The sequence below is a fragment of the Eptatretus burgeri genome, chromosome 16 (genome assembly GCF_056783735.1).
Source record: "Eptatretus burgeri isolate ZD-2024b chromosome 16, Ebu_testis_v1, whole genome shotgun sequence".
NCBI classification, from domain to species: Eukaryota; Metazoa; Chordata; class Myxini; order Myxiniformes; family Myxinidae; genus Eptatretus; species Eptatretus burgeri.
Window position 1 is genome coordinate 64,136,447 of NC_140976.1, and position 25,852 is coordinate 64,162,298.

The following is a 25,852-nucleotide window of genomic DNA, read 5'->3' on the forward strand; positions in this document are numbered from 1 at the left end:
TATGTAACGAGCCTGCGGTGTTGTGATGATGGTTGTGGTGGATTACCCACCATCTTGTTTGTGTTCGATTCCCAGGGGAGAGGATCCGATTACATCATCATCTTCATCATCATCATCATCATCATCATCATCACCATCATCATCATCATCATCATCATCATCATCATCATCATCTTCATCACCATCATCATCATCATCATCATCATCATCGTCACCATCATCATCATCATCATCACCATCCTTCTTTCAGGCAAACATTAAGCCAGGAGTCCCATCTTCTTGCATTTGCTGGTGAACGTTACATACTTCTCGAACACGGACGAACAACTTTGACCGAAACGACAACCTTGAGGAAAAAAAACACAACTATATAGATAAATAAATATATAATCGAACGAGTAAATACAACCTGTCGGTTCACTAAGGGAACATGAAGGGGTTGGGGGGCGGGGTAAGAAGGGGAGGAGAGGAGGGAGGAGGGAGAGGGAGTGAGGAAGCAGGAGGGGGTGAGGAGTGGTCAGGGATTGAGGATGTGGAAAAAAGCAGCAAACAATGCATAAATATAACATCGAACAAATAAAACATAAAAATGAATTAATTTTTCAGAAGTGTTGTCATGCTTGGGGTTGGATACAGTGCATGTTGTTACGAATCTGGAAACCATGCGCACTCAACATTCAGGTCCCAAAGTCAATTATTCCAGTAAGCACATGTGAGATCGGTCCCTTTCCTTTTTGTCTTGTGGGAGACTCGAAACGTGCGTTGTGACGTCTTTAGTTATGTTATTACATCATCCACCATCCCATCTGCGGACCCAACCAGCCCATCACGCTCCATCCCCACAGACGAACTCCTCTAGTACGACGATTTTCTCAGGGCAGATCCTGTGACTCTCCAAGCGAGCGAGGCCACGTGGCCACAAGGAATATTCGGGGCTTCCGAGCAGGGGCCACGGCTCCGCCTCAGAAGGGTGCGGCCGTGGGCCAATGAGGGACGGACAGCGAGATGATTCTCGCGAAGGCCCCGCCCCTTGTGGGAGGAAACATCGCCCCCGAGCAGTGCCAGAAGAGTGGTGGATAAACGGGAGTGGGGTGGACGGAAGGTCGTGTGTCGTGTGTCGTGTGTCGTTGTCGTGTGTCGTGTGTCGTGTGTCGTTGTCGTGTGTCGTGTGTCGTTGTCGCGTGTCGTTGTCGCGCAGAGTTTAGTGGACAAGAGTTCTGTGGACAGGAGTAGAGTGGACGAAAGGACCCGTAGTTGTTGTTTTGCCCTTGTCCGTGGCTGCACGGAGAAGGCCGTTTTGTCTGCACGTGGACGGATCAGAGTTTGAGTGCCCGACGAGTCGCCACGCGGGTTCCGTCTCGAACCACGAGCCTGGCACGAGCTCCCGGACCATGCCCCGATGACCATTAGCCACCGGGTGCCGCATTTCCGAGCACGCTTCCCTGCGACGGCAGGTACTCTTTTCCTCTGACCTCCAGCTCGTCTCTCCTCACGGCTGTGAGGGGAACAATAAAATCCTGGTTTCTTTTGTTCTGTGTGTGCGTCTGAGTGTGTTGGGCCCGTCTTTTAAGTAGGAATCGCTGAAGTGTTTTTATTTGCATCATTGTAAATATTCCCTGCTTATATATTCGCTTCAAGTCTCGCTTCTCTTGTCTTTTATTTTCTGTGAATAAAGTAATTGTTTAAATCTTCCAGTTCATTTCTGTCCTTTCTATGATTGACCGAGCATGGTTCGGACTTGAGAATTAGTGAAGCCGTTTGGGCTGATAAGTTGTCATTTGGTCCAGCGCGGCTTTGATAACTTCCGCTCGGTTACGCCGGATTCAAGTCGGTGATGGCGACTCGATTCGGACAAAGTCGGCCAAGGGTGTGGTTTCCCCGGTAGTTGGACGGCGAGAGTACTGAGGTAAATTGGAATCAGACAAGTGGACCCTCCCTCACACCGTCAAAATATCGGTGACCACGGTCCTCGAAGTGACTCGTGAACTTTCGGAGTTGTCCGAGAGTCACAACCTAAATTCTGGGTGTTCGGTGGGAGACGACTCCACTGCTCCAGCTCGTGGTCGTTTATCGCCGTCGAACCCCGGCCCACAACAATATTGCCTATGGCAGCCTTATTCAAGTGTGGCAGCCTGTCCAGTTGAGGTTGAAGGTTCAGAAGATGAAATGGAGGCTGATTCACAGGATTTTTTTTTGAAGAACTTCATGAAGGAGACTTGAGTTGCTGCCTTCATTTTCTGTTCGAAGACCTCTTTCAAACATTTCACGACATCATCCATCTCCCGACACACCTTGGAACTACTCATTCAGTCGGGATCGTGCTCATCACCAACGACTCACTCAGGATGACGGAGCACGAACCACTCGCTCAAATGACGGAGCATGAACCACCCCAACCATCCTCACCACATTACATATATATATATATATATATATATATATATATATATATATATATATATATATGTATTTGAACATATTTTTAAAAATGTATATTGCATATATTCATACGCACACACATATATCTATATACATTTATAAATATACTGTATTTATACACATATGAAAAACCCAAACAGGCGTTGTGGATCACTCTGTTGATACCCGATGCTCCATGAGTGGAGTGTTCATGTGGAAATATTTCACGAACAGTGAATGAAATGACACAAACACTCCACGGGTTCTACCATCTGACATCACGAGTGGTACACAACACCAGTGAGGATTTATAGTTAGGCCACGATCACTAAAATTGGATGTTTTGGGATGAAAAACAGTTCAGATCTTCAGTGCAAAATTGACGTCACAGTCGTGATTCCACACTCCAAGGTGACCGCCACGAGTTATGCGTGCCACTATAAAATGACCAGCATGTCCTGTCCGTTCTGTTATTTGTCTGTATTTATATGCAAACTACACTCATGGATCGATACCAGTCTGATTTATGAGTTGAAACCCTCGTTAACCCCCACCGCAAACCCTCCTTCCACAATTCCAGTTTTCCCTCCTAAGAGTTCCCTTCTGTATCCATCTTGTATACACATTCATCCCTCCACCCATTATTTGTCCATTTCCCCCTGGCTTGGCCTTCAGCTCAGCTGTTGGTGTCCCCCTCCCCTTTGCTATTGGTACCCCCATTCTCTGCTGTTAGTATCCCCCCCTCTCTGCTGTCTGTGTCCCCCGTCGCTCTCTCTCGCTGCTGGCGTCGTCTCGCGCCTCTCTCAACTGCTGTATCCCCCCCCTGCCTCCTTCACTTTCTGCTTTCAGTGTCCCCCCTCTCTCCCTGCTGTCAGTGTCCCCTCCTCCCTCTCTCTCTGCTGTTGGTGTCCCCCACCTCTCTCTCAACTGCAGTATCCCCCCCTCCCGCCTAGTTCTCTCTCTGTTGTCGGTGTTCCCCCTTTCTCTCTCTTTCTCTCTCTCTCTCCCTCTCTCTCTCTCTCTCTCTGCTGTCAGTGTCCCCCTCCACCTCTCTCTCCCTGCTGTTGGTGTCCCCCTCCCCCTCTCTCTCTGCTGTCGGTGCCCCCCACTCTCTCTCTGCTGTCGGTTCCCCCCTTTCTCTCTGCTTTCGGTGTTCCCCCCCCTCCACCCCACTTCTCTCTTTATGTTGTTGTGTCATGATCCATTCAATGTTCGAGTCCTGGCTCTTCCACGAGTCTCATTCAAAAAACAAATCCCTTTGCACCTTTTCCATTGTACATGATACACCTGGTTTATGTCGTTTTACCTTGAAGAGTCTCATTCCTGTTTTGATTTATTTCTCAACAGAAAATGTCCTTCCTTGAATGGTTTTCCACACTACTTCGACTTGGACTTTGGCAAAACTCCTATGTGAGGTATTCCCTGTGGTTGCTTTTCCAGCTGTTCTCATTGGTCAACAGTGTGACTTGGTGTCACCAAAATGTACAGGTAAGACCATGGCAATCAATGGGTGGGGGGTTGAGATGGGGGAACCACTGAGCTCTGTAATATATTATATTTATGTCAATGGGATGGGGGGGGGACATGTCGCTCCCACTTTTTTGATGAGGGGGGTATAACATATCGATTGTCCTCTCCACCCCCCACTTTTTTGCTTGGATCCTAATCATTACCATGTCATGGACGAGTCGGTATGTCACGACGAGTCATCTCAAACGAGATGACCTTATAAAACCAGTCTCAATGTCCATCCGTATGTCCCCATTTTTTTCTTCCGATTTTCTTGATATTTGGTATGTGGGTAGATGTCAGTGAGCGATGCACAACGGGATGACCTTTGACCCGATTGAAGGTCATGGTCAACATCAAGGTCACTCCAAAATTGCAAAATCGGCCATTTTCAAAATCTATCTCCTCCACCGTTTATGATCCGATCTTCGAAATTCCTTAGGATTCTGATAATATGGAACAATATCTAAATTTTGTCAGGCTGGTTTTTTGAAATTCGTCCTGGTTATCGAGTCACGTGTCTTCAAAGTTGGAAAAATCGTCGATGTGATACGGTCAAAAAACAACACGACATCGAAGCCATTCTATGCCGATCAGAGATCCACATCTGCAGAGCTTCAGAGATGACTGTCACCCACAACCGGGGGTAATTTTTATATTTATTTTTTACTTTATTTACAAACAATTAAAGAATTACAAATCAATATCAATTATCATAAATTTCACGTGAAATTGTTTTGATTGATGAAATGCTTTTCCATTCCACATTCCATTGTACAAATGACTTTCTTCAGAGAAACATTCGTAAGAACCTATTTTATGGGACTGTTACATGTGAAACTATAAGGGCACTCATTGGAGCACATACCTCCGCCACGTAATGCCTGATCCATGAGAACAAATCGGGCCCAATACATCCCTGAACTGGAGGGGGAGCACTCAGTGGAGTGCAAAACCTCCGCCGCAAATACTGTTGGGTCACTTAAGTGAACCTGATATCCTATTCATTGTAGGTCAAAACGGATCAGACTCTACTGTACCATGATAGAATATACTAAACGAGATCGACACGCATGGAGAAATGCCAAAAAAAAAAAAATCGAAATTTTTTTGAAAAAAAAAGGTGCAAAATTTCTGGGTTTTTTTTTCTCTAACAAATTTTTTTGTTGTTGTTGGAAATCACTTAAAACATGCAGAAATGCAAAAACAAAAATTCAAATATTTTTTCAAAATGGCCACCATAGTGGCCATACTGGACATTGGACAGAGTCCAAGATCTAATTGCAATAATCCTTGGACCATACCTAATCCCCCCACCAAGGTTCGTCGAAATCTGTCTAGGAGTTTTTCCGTAATACTGTTCACAAACAAACAAACGAACAAACAAACTGACAGGGGTGAAAACAGTAACCTCCGTCCATCTTCGATGGCGGAGGTTAAATATCATGCGATACAAGACTACATCGTTTTCAGCCCAATCTCTCAATGGTGAAGAATCACTTTAAAAATTAAATAATTCTGTTGTCCAGATCTGGATCCAGATCTTCACCAAAATCAAGTCAATTCTTCCTTATCACACATGCAACCTGTCCACCAAGCTTCATGCGAATCCATCCACAACTTTTTGAGATATTGTGCTTTGTATCGGTTTCGCCCGATCTCTCAATGGTGAAGAATCACTGTAAAAATTATAAGATCCGGATTCGGATCTGCACCAAAATCTAATCAGTTCGCCCTTGTCACACACCCAACCTGTCCACCAAATTTCATCTGAATGTCCCCCTGTAACTTTTTGAGATACCCTGCACACAAACAAACAGACAGACAGAAAGGGGTGAAAACATAACCTCCTTCACCTTCGGTGGTGGAGGGAATAAATGGGAAATGAGAATGAGGAGTCTCCTGCCAAGCTTATCGATGGACCTACCATTGTTTATTTTGGGAAGGTGGCGGGGGGGGGGCATGTTTGTAGATCTTGACAAATTCAGATGATGTAACAGAAAGTAGAAGTGACAATAAAAGGATGAAATGCATGTTTACATCTATTTTTTGAATGCAATAATAAACTTGGTACCAAGAAGAAGCTCAAAATGAAAAGTTGCCCCTTCAATTTGTTTGTCAACAACAAATGGGGGAGGACAGTCTGGAGTTTGGATGGAGACATGAAGATGTTGGTGAGGAAGAAACCATTAGGAAATTGAGTTGGTAAGGGATGTGCGGGTATCATGCTCGAAGGATGCCGAGAGTGCTGAGCGGTAAATGTGGGGATAAAAATACAGGAAGGGAGATGGACGAATTCCGCCATCAACATCGAACTGATGGATTTTAAATGTCAACTTTTTGAAAATGGATTCGGGTCATCAGGAGGAGCCTGGATAGGAGTTGGGTTTCAGCCGGTACTCACAACCCTCAAACTCATCCACGTGCAGCCAAGTGAGCCTTCCAGAAACATTTCTACAAAAATTGACTTCACCTTGGAGAGATAGTTGTGGTTCTGAAAGAACTCCATGGAGACACATTCAACACATAAAATAACCCTGGAGTTTGAATATTTCCATAATATTTATATTACGTTAGATTATCCATCCCCTCGAATCAAGTAAAGGGAAATGCATTGTGATTGTAGACACGACCTTCCTTCATTGTTCTCTTCCTAAAGCAACCTTCTATACTCCATCCTCGTTCCCTTCCAAAACCAACATTCCGTACTTCAACCAAATAATCGCCATGCCAGCGCTGCAACAACCACCATTCTGGAATCCCAGTTTTCGTGGCATTAACGAGATGAATAGGCCTTGCCACCGTGTGCCGGTCACGAATCAGACTGGCTGGACTGCAGTGTATCACAGAAAGATGGGTGGGCTAGATGCAGAGAGTGGATGTGGTCAGCGACACCGTGCAGGGGATAAAAAGAACCTGGGACGGAGGGGATGGAGTGGAGTTGATGTTCAGATCTGGTGCAGTCAGAGTCCAAGAAGGGAGCAGCCCAAATCCTGAGGAGGTTTTCGTCTGGTCTGGAGTTGAACATCAAAGTGTAACCAAGTCTGGAACAAGGGCGCACTACCCAATGCTGCCAAGTGGAATGCAAAGCACCAAGCGAGGCGAGTGCTACCCAACGGGATGTGAGGGCACCAAGTGGAGCACTCTCCAAACTGCCATGTGGAACTGGTGTTCTTCACGTACTGGTGACGCAAAAAGCATGACTGCTGGCGCTCCAAAAAATCCGGGCAGAACAGGTGATGACCAACCCGGTAGAGCTGATTTCTTCTACTTACTTTGCACACGCACCATGTAACCTTGCATCTTTCAGCACAAACACCTCGAGGTTCACATGTTGTGGAGCATCAATGACCGAGGAGACCACCCTAGAGTTGTTTTCAGGGCAAAGCATGACGTAATACCACACAACATCGCACTTCCTACCCACTCCTCTTACCTGCATCAACACCTCGTTGAGATCCCTGGGGGCAAGACTGCTCACATATGGTTGAGGAAGGGATCGATGACGCCCCCTGGCATCTTTTTGTCCCTTTATCTGTCAATAATTTAACCGGATGAATGTTGTGTCGGTCTGTAATAATGAAGACCAGTTGTACAATGGGTTTTTTGAGTGCTTGGGGTAAGACTGTTTCTGATGTGACACTGCATTTCTGTTAGTATTTGAAACATTGAAAGAAGTGCCTGTTTAATACAAGATTTGTTGTTTCCAAACGCACTCAATTGTTTCCTTCCTTCATTGGTTTTACCTTGCCTACGTAATTAATAGAAGGTAATTTGTGCCCCACTGATTCGCTCCACATGCAGAGCCAATGCCACACCTTTGGTTTCGCTCGTCCATACCACGATCAGTATAAGAGGTGGGATGTTGAGAGAATGTTTCCCCGTCTGGGCGGGGCGACATCAACGGAAAGGTAACGCGAGTGTTGGAGTGGGGACGTTGACAGACCTTCTCAGATGGTGTCCATGGTTGCTCAGCAATCTGTTGGGTTGCGGACATCTCCGTAGCTGTCGGCTTCAGGTCAGAGGTCAGGGAAGCTGGTGTGATCAGATCCCACAGGAGCCCACCTGTCGACCCCGAAACCTTAATAATATGTTGTGATCTTTTAAAAATGAGAAAGCTGAGCCAAGAAGGGTAAGCCCACCACTGGGTGGGAGTTCCCAGAGCTCATGGTAATAATTGTGGTGATAACAGATTTACAAAAAACAACGTTTTGTCTTTTTTATTTGTTTTTGTTTCTGTGATTTGCAGGAAAGCAGTTTTCTCACAAGTTGCTTCTTCTTAATCATAACTCTCGGGTCTTCATGGAGTTTCATTGACTCAGTTTGGAGAACCCACCCAGCGATGTTTGCCATTCCTCCCAAGAAGGAAATAACCTTGCTTGAAAAGCTGTCCAGAATATGTTCACCGATCCCCGTAAAGGTGAGGAAAACTTTTGGGAGATTGAATGAGATGGATTTTGTTTTTGAATTTCTAAAATTCAATCAAATGAGACTTTACGTGGATTTAGTTTTTTCACAGCGATCTGAAGCTCATCGAGGAGCTTGTACATTTAATCATGGGCAGGACAAAGACATGGGACATCGATATACTTTTCCATAAAACCGATATACAGTACATCAAGGATATTGATAGATGTTGGACAAACATGAGTGGTGTCTGGGATTTGAACCTGGGTTCACTGCATCGTGATCAGCCATTGGCTCAGATGGAAACACGAACAGGTCAACCCTGGATCCATGTAAGCTAAACATTCCGGATGAGGATAACACATCATGTCAGCAAAACCTTCCTGATGAAAGTGAGTACTGCAGACCCTCCCCATTCATGGGGGTTACGTTTTTGAAAAATCCCACGTTGACCAAAACCGCAATGCACAAAGTCAAGACCTCATGGGAAAAATAGGGTGAGGGGACCAACTCGAAAATTTATCGACTTTTTTGCTTCAACTACAGTCATAAAACATGAAATTGTACTTACTGAAGATGATGATGATGATGATGATGATGATGATGATGATGGGCGTTGGAGGTTTTTGAGATGACGTCATCATCCCTGGCTGAGGGTCGTCAGGGTCATCAAACTTTGTGAAGAAAGAAGGTGATCTTTATCTGCTTTGCCTTGTGTTGCATGCTCCCATAGACCACTGTATAAGGTCCCATGACAGCGGCCATCTCGCACTTGAATATCAAACACCTCTCCATGAAGACTAACAAAACCTCTCAAGATATGGACCTCATTCTATTTATCCCAAGTGTTCTCTTTCACACTTCTCAACTTTATCTTATTTCCCCCTCATTTCAAAACAAACAAATATTTTCGCTTGAAAAAAAAAATCATTCATTCTGCCTCTTATTTCCTTCCTTGGTTCATTCTTTATTTCTTCCTTTCTCATTACTTCCCAATTGAACCAACCTTCCTCATAATTTGATTAATTTGTTTCTTACTTTGAAAACGTTTCCTAATACTTTATAATTTATCACTTGCCTTGCATCAAAAACACCCAACATCATCTTCATCTTCAGAACACCCCACATGTTCTTCTTCTTCGTAACAATTTGCTCTCACAAATTCTCCACAATTGAAAGACTCGCAAAAATATCAATATCACGTGATCTCAAACTAAATCACGTGATTACAGTCCGTGCGGCACGATATCGAAAGGGCAACTGAGTTTACGATTGAGCGCAGTGTGGGGCTGTGAGGTGAGGTTGAGTTGCGGGGTTGTGTATTCTTCCGCGTCACACCATGATAGAGCGAGGGACCCATTCCACGATCGGCACATTTTATCACGATAATTCAACGGAAATAACGGGAAAACGTGATGAGGAAACCTGTGTTTGGGGTGGGCCTGCTGTACTGTAACTTATCAGAGGAGCCCCTTACCACTGTTACTCATCAGTGATCATGTACAATTACAGTGTTTAATGGGAAACAACATCAAAAATGGATTGATTATCGCACTGAGCTGAAGAAACAACAAAGGGTTGGAAAGAGGTTTTTCTGTGTTTGTTTAACCCTTTGAACCCAAGAGGCCATTTTACCAGCCGTGATTCAAATCTCCATCAACCCCAGTGGCCTGTTTACCAGAAGTTATTCAATCCTCCATATACCCAAGTGACCAGTTTACCACCCACTATTTAATCATCCATCGTCCTGTTTAAATTAAAATGACAAAATCGATTTACATTGAATGAAAAAACAAATACCTAAATTTAACATTTCAAAATCAACCACAAGCATTGAAACAACAATAAATGATTGAAAAAAATCAGTTTCTAAATTAAAAATAGCTGTATTAGATATACAAATATCAGAAATAACAGATAATATTAATGATATTTAAGAGACATTAAAAAGTTGAAAACATTCAATAATTAAATAAAAGATATGAAATTTATGACTGTGCCGTGCAGAGTGTAGGCCATGATTGCTTCTGGAAAAACAATAATATTGCACCTTATTCTATTGTGATTTTAACATTTGCAGTGGAGTAGGAATACTCGATAAATGTACGGATTTGGATGAAAACTTGGTGGATAGGTTGGGTGTGTGACGACAAATTGATTGTAGATGGGTGAAGATCCGGATGTGGATACGACATGTTTTTAAAATTGATTTGTCATTATGGAGAGAATCATGGGGCCAAAAATAATGTCAAGAAAATTTCTCAAAAAGTTGTGGAAGAGTTTTGACAAAATGAGGTGGATGAGTTGGGTCGGTGACAAGAACAAGACAATTGGATTTTGGTTCAGGTCCAGATTCAGATCTGGCCTATTAGTGGGATTCAGTTCCGAAACTGTTCAGCCTGGCGGACGTGTGTATTCTACCAAGTGCCATACACTGCCCAAAACAAAATTATTCATGAGAAAGTATTTTCTTAAATTTTTTTTTGAAGTACATTTATCTTTTTGTTCCTTCGCCACTCCAGTGTAGCTTTGGCTGTGTGCTTCGGGTCATTGTCGTGCTGAAAGGTGAACTTCCGTCCCAATTTCAGCTTTCTTGCAGAGGGCAGCAGGTTTTCCTTTCGTATTTTTCTGTATTTTGCTCCATCCATTTTCACTTCTATCCTGACAAGTGCCCCAGTCCCTGCTGAGAAACATCCCCAAAGAATAATGCTGCCACCATCATGTATCACAGTCGGGATGGTCTTCTTTGGTTGATGTGTTGGGTTTGGGCCAAACGTAACATTTTCCATTTTAGCCAAAAAGTTCCATCTTGGTTCTGTCAGACCACAAAACGTTTTGCCACATGTCTTCAGAATCTCCAGAGTGTTTTTTTGCATACCTCAAACTGGACTCGAGAAGGGCTTTTTTGAGTCATGGTTTCCTTCTTGCCACACCACCGTACAGGCAAAACTTGTGGAGTGCTTGGGATATTGTTGTCACATGCACATAGTGAACATTCTTTGCCATACAGGCCTGGACCTCTTTCAAAGTTGCCATTTTCCTCGTGGTGGCCTCTCTGATCTGTCACCTCCTGACTTGGTCACCCAGTTTGGAGGGATGGCCTGATCTAGGTAGGGTCGTGGTGGTACCATATGCCTTCAACTTTTTGTCTTTTTAAGGTCTTTTTAAAGCTCCTTGGTACTCATGGTTGAGTCTTTGCTGTGAAATTCACACCCCAGAAGAGTAAACCTCCAGGAACAGCTGATTTTGTTCTGAAATAATCAGAATCACTACAGTTTAACACAGGTGGAGGCCAATTAGCTCGGTGTGTGATTTTGAAGGTGATTGGTTCCACCTGAGGTTACTTACAATTGCTATTATAAGTGGGGGGGGGGGGGGGGGGCACTTATCCAACCAAGATATTCTCATTTTGTATTTTTTATTAATTTTCTGAAATTTGTAGAATTTGTTTTGCACTTGGAAGTTGTGGGTTACGATGTGTTAATGAAGGTGGAAAAGTCTGATATTTAATGTAATTTAATTCCAGGCTATAAGGAAACAAAAGGTGAAAAATTTGAAAGGGGGTGTGGACTTTCTATCAGCACTGTATATTGACTCGGCTCTAATTCTTGTTTTTTATGCTTTGTCTACACAGGAGAAAAGCTTCTACGAATGGTTTCACACGGAAGCGCCAGCTGGTTATCGAGCAAACTCCACCGAATGGATTTTGATCTGTTCCTTCCTTGTTTTCATCATGGTGGTGCTGGTGATATTGGTCATGTGGCTGCTGGTTATCCCTTTGCTCCTCTGGTTTTGGGAAAAGTGTCAAAGGAGACTTCTGGTAAGACATCATGATGAATGGCGATGATAAGTGTATTTCACGAAACATTCCCGATGCAGTGAGATATGAGCGATAGAAAGCAGGATTTAGTATAATGTAAGGAGTGAAAGATGTATACTGTGCAGCACGAGGAGTAAAGGTAACAATGATAACTAACCTCTGTGAAAATTGCATCATAATAAAACGGAAGCTGATTTTCAGGACGTGAATAAATTGTTAAAAGTTTATTCATTGTTGGTGAAAATTTACAAAACAAAGATCAGATGAAAGTGAGGGTTTAAAATTTTTACTTTATTTTTTGGATACATGATCAAGGCTCATGGAAGAGCTGGAGCAAATGGAAGGGAAAAAGTGGAAAGGGGGAAACACCAACAGCAGAGTGGATGAGTGATATTAAGGAGAGGGGAGAAGAACATGTGGTGGTGAAGAAGCTGCACACAAGTTGAGTGAAACACTGGAAGAGAAAGAACGGGAAGGTTGGGATAAAACAGAAAAGGAAAAATAAAACAACCAACAAATGCACAGAGGTAAAGGAGATGGAGAGAAATTAAAATAACCTGGAAAAAGGGAAGACTTGGGAATAGGATCATTTGGGGGAAAAAGAGATTGTGAGTTTAGATGGGGGTTGATCTGAGATGGTGAACAGCTGTCTTCAAGCCATGTAGGGAAGAATGAGATTGAAGAGGATGTGGATGTTGGTTCCACAAGCAGGAAAAAAGAGCAGCAAATGATTGGAGTTGAGCAGTGATCTTGGATTCAGGTCGTTTCACCAGAAGGGGGTTGATGGTGGACCGTGTGAGCCTTGAAGAAACCTGGAGTGGGGGAGAGGGGTACAAAGCACTGAAAGAGCAGAGGGGACAAGACAAGAAAGGAGGCAGTGGAAGACAGAGAGATCACTGACTTGTCTGTGATGGGAAAGTGATCAGCCCATATGAGTCAGCTTTGTCATGGGAGATTCCATTAATCTTCAAGGCCTTGGCTTCATGGCATCAAGTTGAGCAAGGTGTGAGGCAGGTGTGCCAGCTCAGAGGGGATTAGCAGTACTCCATTAATCATCAGATGAAAACTCCGATCCAACTCCAAGGCTAACGTGTGATAAGAAAGGACTTTGTACGATGGAGAATGCCCAGTCGGCGACTGGCTTTGGAGGCCACCTTTGTTGGCTGTGGTGAGCGGAATCGGCTGTGGTGCCATTTGACCAGAAGGAAGGGATGGAAGGGGAGCAGGGATGGAAGGGGAGCATACTCCAGAGAAAGATTTAACAATTTGCTCCACCAGGTTTTGGAGGAGGGAGATTCGTTTGGAAGTTCAATCTTGACATTGGACAGATGGTGATTTTTGCCTCTCCTGGGAGTGGACACACTCTTCTTGCGGGCTTTGTGGAATGAGTTGAGATTGCCTTCGTCAGGTTTTCTTTCCAGGAAGAGAAGGGAAGTTGTTTCAGAGCAAGTGCCTCACCAAAGGAGTCGGTGTGCATAAACATTGCCAATCACATGATTCTATTGCATGAGAAACATTGTATTATCCAGTGGCAGCATTGGTTGATGATCATTAAGAAAATTTAATGGAAGATGAAGAAGGAACCTAAATAAGTAAAGAGCAAAGATGGAGTCATCAGGAGGAACCTGGATAGGATTCGGGTTTCAGCGGCTACTCCACACTCCTGAAACACATCCAGGCGCAGCCAAGTGAGCCTTACAGAAAAATTCAGTCCTGCAGATGTACAACATCAATGTCTTGATGCCCCCCACAATCGCAAGTCCTTTCTTCCACACGGTGGTGGAGTTCTTCTCTCATGTCATCAATTTTTTATTTGCAAATGCATGACTCGATGAGGCAGTGAGACGTTAACCAAACTTCACACCCACCGCTCTTTCCTTGGGCTTGCAGATGCTGAGCTCCAACAGGTTTTTGGCATCAACCGCATCCTCTGTGGTCGATTCATTCAGCCACACAACCACAGCTCTCACTATATCTAAGCATGTCATCTCTGTTGCTGGAGATGCCTCTCCCACCCCAACATCTTTCTGCTTTAACTTTAGCTGGTCACTACTCCAAGTAGGCTATCATAGACTCAGGTGACACAGGAGGAGCGAACCAATCACCATTTTGTGGCAGGGTCTGTGCAGCCACTGTACAATCCTCTTTCCATGCTGAGGCGGGATCATCTGGTGCTCCAGCTCCTTGTACATTACCAGTGATCAGGTCATAGTTTGCATCCGGAAGGCACTGGGTTTAAATCACACCCATCAGGAAAGCAGTATCTGCATCAACTTTGTCTATTGGCACCTTCTATTCTGTGTTGCCAATGAACAGCATGTCACTGAACTTCTCAAAGTACTCGTTCTCCCCCATCAAGTCCTCCTTAATCGCAAGTCTGTATCCCTCAAGACCTGCACACAAGAGCTCCCAACTATCCCTATTCACTCGTGTCATCTGTCCTCTGACTGCAACACAGGAAAGGATAGACACGGCTCAAAATGCAGAAATTTTTTTCAGGCAACAAATGTTCCTCTTCAAGACATGATTCAATTCCTACTCTGTGTCAGACACCTCTATCTTGGGGACACATGTCATCACCACGAAGCCAGCACTCACTTTGTGATCTTTACAGTTGCAAGAATCATCTGTCCACACTTTCCTCCAGGACTCTCAATGTTCTGGTCGAGTGGAACATGCTCCCATACTTGACCGAACCTCGGAATCAGGTGTGTGTGTGTGTGTGTGTGTGTGTGTGTGTGTGTGTGTGTGTGTGTGTGTGTGTGTGTGTGTGTGTGTGTGTGTGTGTGTGTGTGTGTGTGTGTGTGTGTGTGTGTGTGTGTGTGTGTGTGTGTCAGAGACAGAGAGATATGGAATTGCTAGGAAAACAGAAAATAAAAAAACAAGATGTGTTTGGTTAATTATTCATTTTTGTGTTTTTTTTTTTTTGTTGCAGCAACACTCAAGACTTCTCTCGATAGTTTCCACAGGAATAGAAATTATATATTTTCTGCCTGTTGCCTGGACCTTAATCTCAGTCGTTATCACATGGTCATGTCCATTTCCACCGAAAACAGAACCAACCGTCCTTGAGTGGGTGTTGAGTTTCTTTCGGATTCCACTGAAAGAGGTAAGGAACACATTTGGCAGATCCCATCTGATGAATTTTGTCATAAAACAAAAATACATGCACACATAAACCTGTTAGATGTATACATTAAATCCTTCTCACACACATAAACCTGTTAGATGTATACATTAAATCCTTCTCACACACATAAACCTGTTAGATGTATACATTAAATCCTTCTCACACACATAAACCTGTTAGATGTGTACATTAAATCCTTCTCACACACATAAACCTGTTAGATGTATACATTAAATCCTTCTCACACACGTAAACCTGTTAGATGTATACATTAAATCCTTCTCACACACGTAAACCTGTTAGATGTATACATTAAATCCTTCTCACATACATAAACCTGTTAGATGTATACATTAAATCCTTCTCACACACATAAACCTGTTAGATGTATACATTAAATCCTTCTCACACACATAAACCTGTTAGATGTATACATTAAATCCTTCTCACACACGTAAACCTGTTAGATGTATACATTAAATCCTTCTCACACACGTAAACCTGTTAGATGTATACATTAAATCCTTCTCACACACATAAACCTGTTAGATGTATACATTAAATCCTTCTCACATACATAAACCTGTTAGATGTATACATTAAATCCTTCTCGCACACATAAACCTGTTAGATGTATACATTAAATCCTTCTCGCACACGTAAACCTGTTAGATGTATACATTAAATCCTTCTCACACACATAAACCTGTTAGATGTATACATTAAATCCTTCTCGCACACATAAACCTGTTAGATGTATACATTAAATCCTTCTCACACACATAAACCTGTTAGATGTATACATTAAATCCTTCTCACATACATAAACCTGTTAGATGTATACATTAAATCCTTCTCGCACACATAAACCTGTTAGATGTATACATTAAATCCTTCTCGCACACGTAAACCTGTTAGATGTATACATTAAATCCTTCTCACACACATAAACCTGTTAGATGTATACATTAAATCCTTCTCACACACATAAACCTGTTAGATGTATACATTAAATCCTTCTCGCACACATAAACCTGTTAGATGTATACATTAAATCCTTCTCACACACATAAACCTGTTAGATGTATACATTAAATCCTTCTCACACACATAAACCTGTTAGATGTATACATTAAATCCTTCTCACACACATAAACCTGTTAGATGTATACAGTCATCCCCCGCTATATCGCGGTTCACCTATCGCGCCCCCGGTTCATCACGGGCTTTCCCTTGGAACCAAACTAATTTTTTCTGCGGATTCCCCCGGTACATCGTGGTAACAATATATAAAATATAAATTATTTAAGCAATAAATTATAACGCGTGGCGCTCGACCAGACACACAATGCATGAAACAAAGTTTCGCTTATGAACTTCGAATATTTTCATCGTTTTTTCTCCAAGCCCCACCATGCCGCCCAAAATTGCACCTTCTAAGGCTTCTGGCAAGGAACCGAAGCGCCAGAGGAAGGTCCTGATGCTCCAGGAGAAGGTTAAGGTGCCAGATATGCTTCGGGAAGGAAAAAGGTTTGCCGCGGTTGGACGAGCACTGCCAATCCGACGAGACCAGACAAGTAGATCTCCGGCACCTCAAACCCGATCACTGCCAAACCGAACAGACCAGACGAGTCGATCTCCGGCACCTCAAACACGATCACTGCCAAACCGACCAGACCAGACGAGTCGATCTCTGGCACCTCAAACCCGATCACTGCCAAACCGACCAGACCAGACGAGTCTATTTTCGCCACCTCAAACACGATCACTGCCAAACCGACCAGTCGAGTCGATCTCCGGCACCTGATAGATGCGCACATAAACTTTTGATGTCTCCGGCACCTGTCAAATACATGCGCACATAAACCTGTTAGATGTATACATTAAATCCTTCTCACACACATACAACTTTTGACTGTGACTTTTTTCAAGCACATTGTAATATATACATCGAGGGGCTGGTAGGATGGCCTCATGGTGGGCGTACACTTCTGAGCTGTTTAGCTTTGAAAAATTTGAATCCAGACCTAGCTATAAACGATCATCCTCGTGTTTTACAAGCACAATGATTCATCATTGTGTGTACTGTCCTTCGGGTGTCCATTTAGGTGAAGAAATATGTTGATGTAACATTTCCAAAATGCTGTACAGACCGTTTATGGAATGAGAAAGGAACTGGATTGGACAGTATTTGGAGAGATACCTGTGGATTTAAAGGTATATTCCAAGAAATAAGGTGCAGAATCTATTTGTAATGCCAAAAGCAAGTCAATCAATTGAGGAGGCTGTGGTTCAGCAAATAAATGGAGTAAAACGAACAGCTGTTGAAGGATTTTGGGGGGAAATAGGCATCAAAAGTATTTCAGAAATTCTTGGCCATAATAACAATGCATTGAAGTCAACAAGGGAGAAATGAAGCATCAAGGTCGTCACAAAGGCATCATAAAGTTGTGCTGGGGCAATGATGATGAAACACCAGGACCCTGACATTCCCTGGGGGGTACGTTCTGGGAAAATACGCGAATGTTGAAACTGTGAATGCGGGGGCGTTGTTTCAATAGGAAATGGGGCGAAAACCTGCAAGTGTTTTGTAATTGTTACAATGGAGACAAGGGGGATAATGTCATCGGTTCACGGCGGTTCCTTGTTCATGAAAAAGGCCGCAAATGACGACACCACCAAAGTCTGGGAATTGGTACAATCCCGCAAAGCTACAATGCAGTACTTAGAGTACGGTATATTTTAACTGCACGTGGTGAGACGTCCTGGGAAGCTGTATTTATCCCGTGAAGCTGCAATACACGTACAGGAAGTAGGTCATGCCCGCAGCTCGTGGAAGATGTGTTTTTTGCAGACGTTCAGTTTTGTATTGTACGTACATCCAGATGTTTTGTGCATGGCTAGTGGAATATATGTGGAAGAACTGTAATGTTGTACTCATGGCTCGTGAAAATTAAAAAAATCACGAATATGTGGGGAAATTTCTCACGAATGTTGAAACGTGTCGCAAGTTATCAACCGTGAATACTGTACCACAAATCGACATTTACAGAGGAAAAGATGGGAAGTACTACTGAATCAAGTTAGCTGTCCTGGAATACGTACTGATATTTTTGAAGAACTGGTGATGAGTTGGAAGTTGGAAAGCAGTTCAGATGTGTCTGTTCTGAGTGGATAGACAATTCAGCAATACAATAGTCTTCATCCTAAGGTTGGAGAAGAAGTGAGTCGAGCACCAGAACATATATTTTAAACCTCTGAAAACAACACAAGTACCAGATAATTTGTGGGAATAAAGCTCACCTAATTTGTCACTGGAAGATGGACTTGAGTGATCGACTGACTCAGAAAATTACAAACAGCTCGGTACATTTGACATCAATCATGATCATGGTCTTGAATCTGTTTTTCCTTCTCTTTCTCTTTCCCCTTCTCTTTTTCCTTCTCTTTTCCCTCTCTTTATTTCTCCCTCTATTTTCTCTTTTCTTTCTCTTTTCTTTCTCTTTTCCCTCTTCCCTCTCTTTTTTTCTCTCTTCCCTCTCTTTTTTTTTTTCTCTTTTTCTCTCCACCCTCATTTGGTATTCCCATCATCAAAGTGATGGGTGGTATTTGCTCGTGTATGTATCTGTATCTGTACATATGTATGTATGTATGTATATATATATATATATATATATATATATATATATATATGTATATATAGAAATTTACACACTAGTTGTGGTTGCACAAATTTTGAATTTTTTAAAATTTATTTTTATGTTTTCATCAAAGAACGTTTTTGCCGCAACAATGTTAAAAGGCCACGTCTGAATTTCAACAAAGGTTAGGACAGGAATTTGTTAGCGATGTGGATATAACAGTTGTGTGAATTGCTAAATCACCTCTTCCATTGTCGAACTCGAACATGTGTCTGTGTTTGTTTGTTTTGTTTTTATCCCCCGCCGCGTGGCGTAAGGGGGATATTGTTGTCACCTGGGTCGTCTGCCTGTCCGTCCGTCCCTCCGGGCGTCAACATTTATAGCTGTGAGTGTGATGGCTCATAAACTGTTAGCCATATAGATTTGAAATTTGGGTCACACATGTACCACCTGAAAAGGAAGAAGCCTATTGATTTTGGGTGTGGCCGGATCCAAGATGGCCGACTAGGGCGGCCATCTTGAATGAAATGTTTTTTGTAATAAATGGAAAACCACTTATCTGATTTCAATTATTTTTGGTTTCTATGTTCCTCACCCCTGGGGAACTTTTTCGAGATGATGACCAAACGGTGTCTTGTTTCCAATTCACCTCCCTCATTATCTGGAATATGTATGACCTTTTTCATTCAATGGCGGGGGATTCCCCATCGCTGATGGTATATTTTTTCTGTGTTGCAGAAATGCACTTTATCCCTGAAATGTTGCTATGCAACATCATTTTTGGAGTCCACATCAAACCGGATTCACTCAACCAGGAGATTCATACAAGTATGGTGTTTGTCTCTTTTGAAGAAAGTAGCCATCAACATTGACTGGATATGGAGTTTCTTTTGGACTTTCCATTGAGTTTAAAAACACTGATATTATGATTTTGTTTTGTTAACGGGATGATGAATGAAAATGTTTTGAGAACAAGCAGAAAATCTAAAGTATCCCAATAATTGGTTTCAACAATGATAACCAAGGCCTTCACTGGGCTTTACAAGGAGTGGTGGTGGGGGGGGGGAGTGGTCGTTGTAAGAGAAAGTGACAGAAAGGGGGGAAGAATGAGATTGAAGAGAATGAGTGAGTTGGCTCCAAAGGTGGGCAAAAAGAGGAACAAATGAGTGGAAGTGAGCAGTCGTCTAGATTTATGGAGTTTTACCTGAAGGTATTGATGGTTGACTGTATGAGACCTGCAGAAACCTGGGGGGAGGAGGGGAAAGCACACAAAGGGTAGAGGGGTGCATGACCAGAAAGGAGGCAGAAGAAGACAGAGACCATCGACCTGTGGGCAATGTCAAAGTGATGGACCCACAAACTGAGCTTCATCATGAGAGATTCCAATGATCTTGAAGTCCTTCCTTTCCACAGCATCAAGCTGAGCAAGATATAAGCCAGGTGTCCAGCCCAAAGGGGAGAGCAGTGCTCCATCAAGCTGGGGATGATGGCCATGTAAGTGGATAGGAGTTCACGTGAGCCAAGGAAGGACTTTGTACGATGGAGGATGCCCATTTGGTGGCTAGCTTTGGAAACCAACTTTGAAATGCGGTTTGCCCAAGAAAGGTCAGAGCTGATTGTGAGACCCATGAGTTTGAATGACTGAACCCCCTCATGAGGATTGTGAAGAAAGTATGTGGGGGTGGGGGGGGCGAGAGAGAGGTTGCCACATGATCCTTTCGGAGAGAGAATGTGACATTTCTCAGGATTGAAAGACATATTCCAAGTCTTTCACAACTTTGTGATTTTTTTTTTTTCTTACAATTTCTGAAGAGACAAAAGGCTGCAGCCTGTTTCTCTGAATGATGAGAGATGTCACAACACAGGGTGGAGCTTTCATCTAATAGATAAAGAGGATTTACCAGGAAGTCAGAGAGATCATTTATGAATATCAGGAATAGGACTGGGCCAGGAATAGGACTGCCATCGGCACAGAGTTTCATGAATAATGCGGGATGGCAGACTGCATCAAAAGTGCAAGATATATCCAGAGACAGCCCTGATCTCATGTCTGACATTGAGGGCCTCCATCTATTGTTGGGTGAGTAGAAGCAGCATGACCAAGGTGGAGTCACCTGCTCTGAACCAAGTTGGTGATCTGAGATGTAGTTGTTGGAGAAAAGGAAGGATTTCATTTCAACTGTGATGATTAATTACATGAGCTTGCTGATGATTTGAAGTGAGTTGAAAGGTTTGTCGTTAAGGGGATCAGTATTTGCACCTTTTCAATGTGATGCATGATGTTGGCTGCTTTCCAAGCTGACGGAAGATGACCGAGCACAAATGATAGGGTGAAAATGGCAAATAGAGGATGTGAAAGAACAGCAGAGCAGATTTGTTAGGACGCGTGAACCGATGCCGTCCGGTCCAGTTGCAGAGTCAGTTTGGAGGATTGAAAGAACCGTTTCTACCTTCTCAGGTGCAAAAGACAGAATCCAGGAGCAGTTGGGTATGACGAGAATGGATGGGTACTGAGAGTGAGGGGTTGGGGACACAAGATTTGGAAGCAAACACAGAATTGAGACATTGTTCGGCCTTCTCATGAGCAGATTCGGCTGTGATGCAATTTGAAAATTGAGAAGGGAGGAAGCCTACTCCAGAGCATACTCTGACTTAAGAAAGTGCCACCAGTTTTTAGAGGAGGGAGACAAGTTTGAAAGTTCGTTCTTGAGGTTGGACAGATATTGTTTTCTGGCTCTCCTGTGAGTGGACACACTTGTTGTGGGTTTTGTGGAATGAGCTGAAATTGCCTTTGGTTGGAATGGCTTTCCAGGAAGAGAAGGCAAGTTGTTTCAGAGCAAATGCCTCACCACAGGATTCGATGTACCATGGGTGGAAAGAGTGGTGGGAACATGTAACATCAAGGGTGGGAAAATTGCAGACGAGAAAGGATAAATCTGTACATGAGAGAGAGAGAGAGCAGGTTTCTGTGAAAGAATTCCCATGCCGAGTTAACATTAAGGGAAGTATATGTTGGAGACCAGTTCTGAATGGAGGTGAAATAGATGATTGCAGACCCTGCCAATCTGATAGACTCGCCGGTATTGAGACAGGTCTCTGAAAATAGTCAGAGAGATGTTGGCTTTCACATGCACATGATGAGATGAACCAGTTGGAACAGAGGACCAAGCACTGAGCAGACAAACACCTCTGAAATATCCTTGTGAAGAAGAATACACGTAATATATCGTATTGTTGAAGGAAAACACGTTTAACATTCCTCAAGGGGATACAAGGGTTGAAATGCATTTTCAAATCGATTTTAAATGCTTTTAAACGAGTGAGAAGCATTTATGTTTCATGTATATTCATTTTGGAGATATTGGGAAACGAGAGAGGCTGAGGGAGGAATGTGGGAGCTGAAGCAGAAGGAAATTGAAGTAGAAATGAGAATAGTTTTGGAGTGAAAAGATTTTTTATGATTCTGATTATTATTATTTTTTGAAGCGAGGAAAGGAAATAAGATAATGTTGAGGAGGAAGAAGCAAGATAACCGGGTAGATGGAAATCAAACAAGGACCACGGAGACAAATAATTTATACACTTTCATTCCGAGGATAGGCTGTGTCAGGGGTTTAACAAAATAACAACAAAGATCAACAACAACGAACGAATGAACATGAAATATTACACGGCAACACCGAGACAACGACACAACAACTTAAAAACAAGACAAATGTGGTTCGGAAAACTCAGCTTTATGAGGTGAAAATGAGGAGCCCAGAGTTTCATCACCACGTGCAGAAAATCCTGAACCAGAAGTTTAGTATTATTTCTTTGGCTCTGAATTCTTCCTGACCGCACATGTGCAGAGAGGGGTGAGATAACTTTTTTACTCGATCTGCCTCCTTGTAGTCAAACAAAAATTGAAAATCATTCCAAACAAGAAACTTACTGCTTTTCGGGAAGTCATAGAGGACAAAACAGGCACAAAGAACGAATGTAATGTGTTAAATATGGTGGTGTAAAAGATGCTGCACGAACAGCGGTAAACTTCCGGGGTTTTTTCCCTGCGACCCATAAAATCTTTATTTTATTTCAATTGAATTATATATTTGAACACTGAACACAAATCACCTTTTTGCCACTTTCAAAACCCTATTTTGCATGACTTGGAAATGTTAAATAAGGTGGTGTATAAATAAATAAAACTATCCATCCATCAGGATCAGACTCCATGCAGAGTGTTGGTGCTGCCGAAGTAGTCTCCTTGGCTATTGGGTACAATCCTGGACAGGTCACCACTCCGACACAGAATACCAGCATAGTGACACTCATTTTGCCGAACTCAGAAAGATGACAGGCCAAGTTGACCTCACCTGGAATTAATTCAATGGTTGAGTGGGATTTGAACTCAGGACCCAATGATCCCAAGCCCACCACCCGAACCATTAAGCCAACACCAGGCTGAACTTCCAGAATTTTTTTTTTATATGAACTTTAACATCATTATTTTATTTCAATTGGAATATACACATATTTATATATATCCACATATTTATTATTATTTATTTATATTATATTTGAATATATACAAGAACATACAGATATACACACACTTTAATATATAACTTTAATATACATGAACATACACATATATATATATATACACATATTAATTGTTTTTCATTTATACAATATTTATCTATATTTTAATAGACACACACGAACGTATGTTCACACATATACACACAAACTTTAAATTATAACTTTAATATACACAAACATACATATATATATATATATATATATATATATATATATATATATATATATATATATATATATATATATATATATATATATATATATATATATATATATATATATATATATATATATATATATATATATATAGCCTGGTGTTGGCGCAGTGGTTAGGGCAGTGGCTTGGGATCCAAGAGGTCCTTAGTTCAAGCCCCGTTGGGCCACTGAATTAATACACCAGGGGGTTGACTCAGCCTGTCATCCTTCCGAGGTCGGCGAAATGAGTACCAGTATACTGGGCCGGTGTATACCCCGGTTAAAATAGGTGTACCATATCCCTGTGTCGTAAGAGGCGACCAGGGTTGCGTCAGGAAGGGCATCCGGCGTAAAACATGTGCCAAATCACGATGCGGATCATACAGATGATCCGCTGTGGCGACCCCTAACGGGAGCAGCCGAAAGAGGAAGAAGAAGATATATATATATATATATATATATATATATATATATACATACACACACATGAACTTTTATGTCAGGTCAGGGTATGGGAGCATGTGCCAGAACAGCGCGTCGCTGCGTCCACTTTCCGCCGGTACTCCAGGGGCCTCCGTCTGGCCATCCCCCAGGCAGATGCCAGGCCCATCCCCATCTCCTTGAGATGATGGTCAACCTGCTGCAACCACGAGGCACGTGGTCGGCCCACTGGCCTCCTCCACTCATGAGACTCCCTCGCTGAGAGAATCTGGTGAGCAGGATCAGCGTCAAGAAAACGAGCCACATGTCCATACAACCACAACTGACGCTCACGGACTATGCAGGTAACAAATCTCATCCGAGTCTCTTTCAGCAACTGCTCGTTGGACACAAAATCCGACCAGTGATGGCCAAGTATTCTCCGAAGAGACCTGGTACCAAAGGAATTAAGTCTCCATCTCAGATCCTTGGTCAGAGTCCAAGTCTCGCATCCATAGCGCAAGACTGGAAGTACCAAGGACCTGAAGACTTGGACTTTCGTCCTCCCGCACAGGTACCGGCAGCGCCACACCCCATGATCCAGTGAATCCATGACTCCCCAGGCCCGACCCAGACGTCTATTGACCTCTGACTCACAGCCGGCAGAGACATGAATATCACTGCCAAGGAAAGTGAATCTCTCCACGACCTCAACATCCTCACCACAAACAGACACAGACAGGACAGCAGCATCCAAGATGTCACCGAAAGCCTGGATCTTAGTTTTGACCCAAGAAACCCGTAATCCCAACGGCACCGACTCCTCATTCAGCACCTCGAGGGCCCCCAAAAGGATATCTAAAGTCTCCGCAAAGATGACTGTATCATCTGCAAAATCAAGGTCCGAGATCTTGACATTCCCAAACGATGCACCGCAGCTTGATCTCTCCGACATCCTCCCTAAAATCCAGTCCATACAAGTGCTGAAAAGTGTGGGGGCCAGGACACACCCCTGACGAACTCCAGTAACAACTGGAAATAAGTCAGCGATGGTACCACCACACTTCACAGCACTCTCAGTACCAGAGTCGAGTTCAGACATCAGATCGATCAGTTTTGGTGGCACCCCACGAAGACAAAGAATCCTCCAGAGGACATCCCGATTCACTGAATCGAACGCTTTACAGAGATCAACAGAGGCTACAAGCAGCCCCTGCCGAAACTCTCGTCTGCGTTCGGTGAGGACACGAAGAGCAAGGATACGGTCAATTGTTGACCTCTTTGGTGTCAAGCCTGACTGCTCTGGACGCTGGTGCTCAAGCAGATGGTGGCGAACCCTATCAAGAATTATCCGAGCAAAGACCTTGCCCGGCACTGAGAGCAGCGTCACCCCTCGGTAGTTGTTGCAGTCTTGGCAATCACCCTTCCCTTTCCAGAGAGGAACAACAGGGCCCCTCTTCCAATCAGTTGGGATGATACCTGTGTTCCAGGCAGAGCACAAAACTGCATGCAACAACATGAGTGCAGCATTTCCACCAGCCTTGAGAAGTTCAGCATGAATGCCACAGATCCCTGGAGTTTTGCCCCGTTTCAACTGGTTCACCGCAGTCCGTGTTTCCACAAGCGAAGGTGGACCACGGTTGATTCGAGGGTCAGCAACAGGGATTGTAACACCCTTGACGTCCAACTCGACAGCTGGGGGATCAGCCTGGTACAACCGCTCAA

The 25,852-nt window shown here is 43.2% G+C and overlaps 1 protein-coding gene across 1 annotated transcript in view; it reads left to right on the plus strand.

The window, feature by feature from the left end:
- LOC147011206 (uncharacterized) overlaps positions 1 to 25,852 on the plus strand; it is a 484,760-nt gene that overhangs the window by 427,813 nt on the left and 31,095 nt on the right. Inside the window, exons 5-9 of the mRNA XM_085859778.1 lie at positions 3,766 to 3,906; positions 8,177 to 8,347; positions 11,969 to 12,154; positions 15,090 to 15,263; positions 19,664 to 19,753. Of these exons, the coding sequence (XP_085715904.1) occupies positions 3,766 to 3,906; positions 8,177 to 8,347; positions 11,969 to 12,154; positions 15,090 to 15,263; positions 19,664 to 19,753 (762 nt within the window). The remainder of the gene's footprint in view (positions 1 to 3,765; positions 3,907 to 8,176; positions 8,348 to 11,968; positions 12,155 to 15,089; positions 15,264 to 19,663; positions 19,754 to 25,852) is intronic.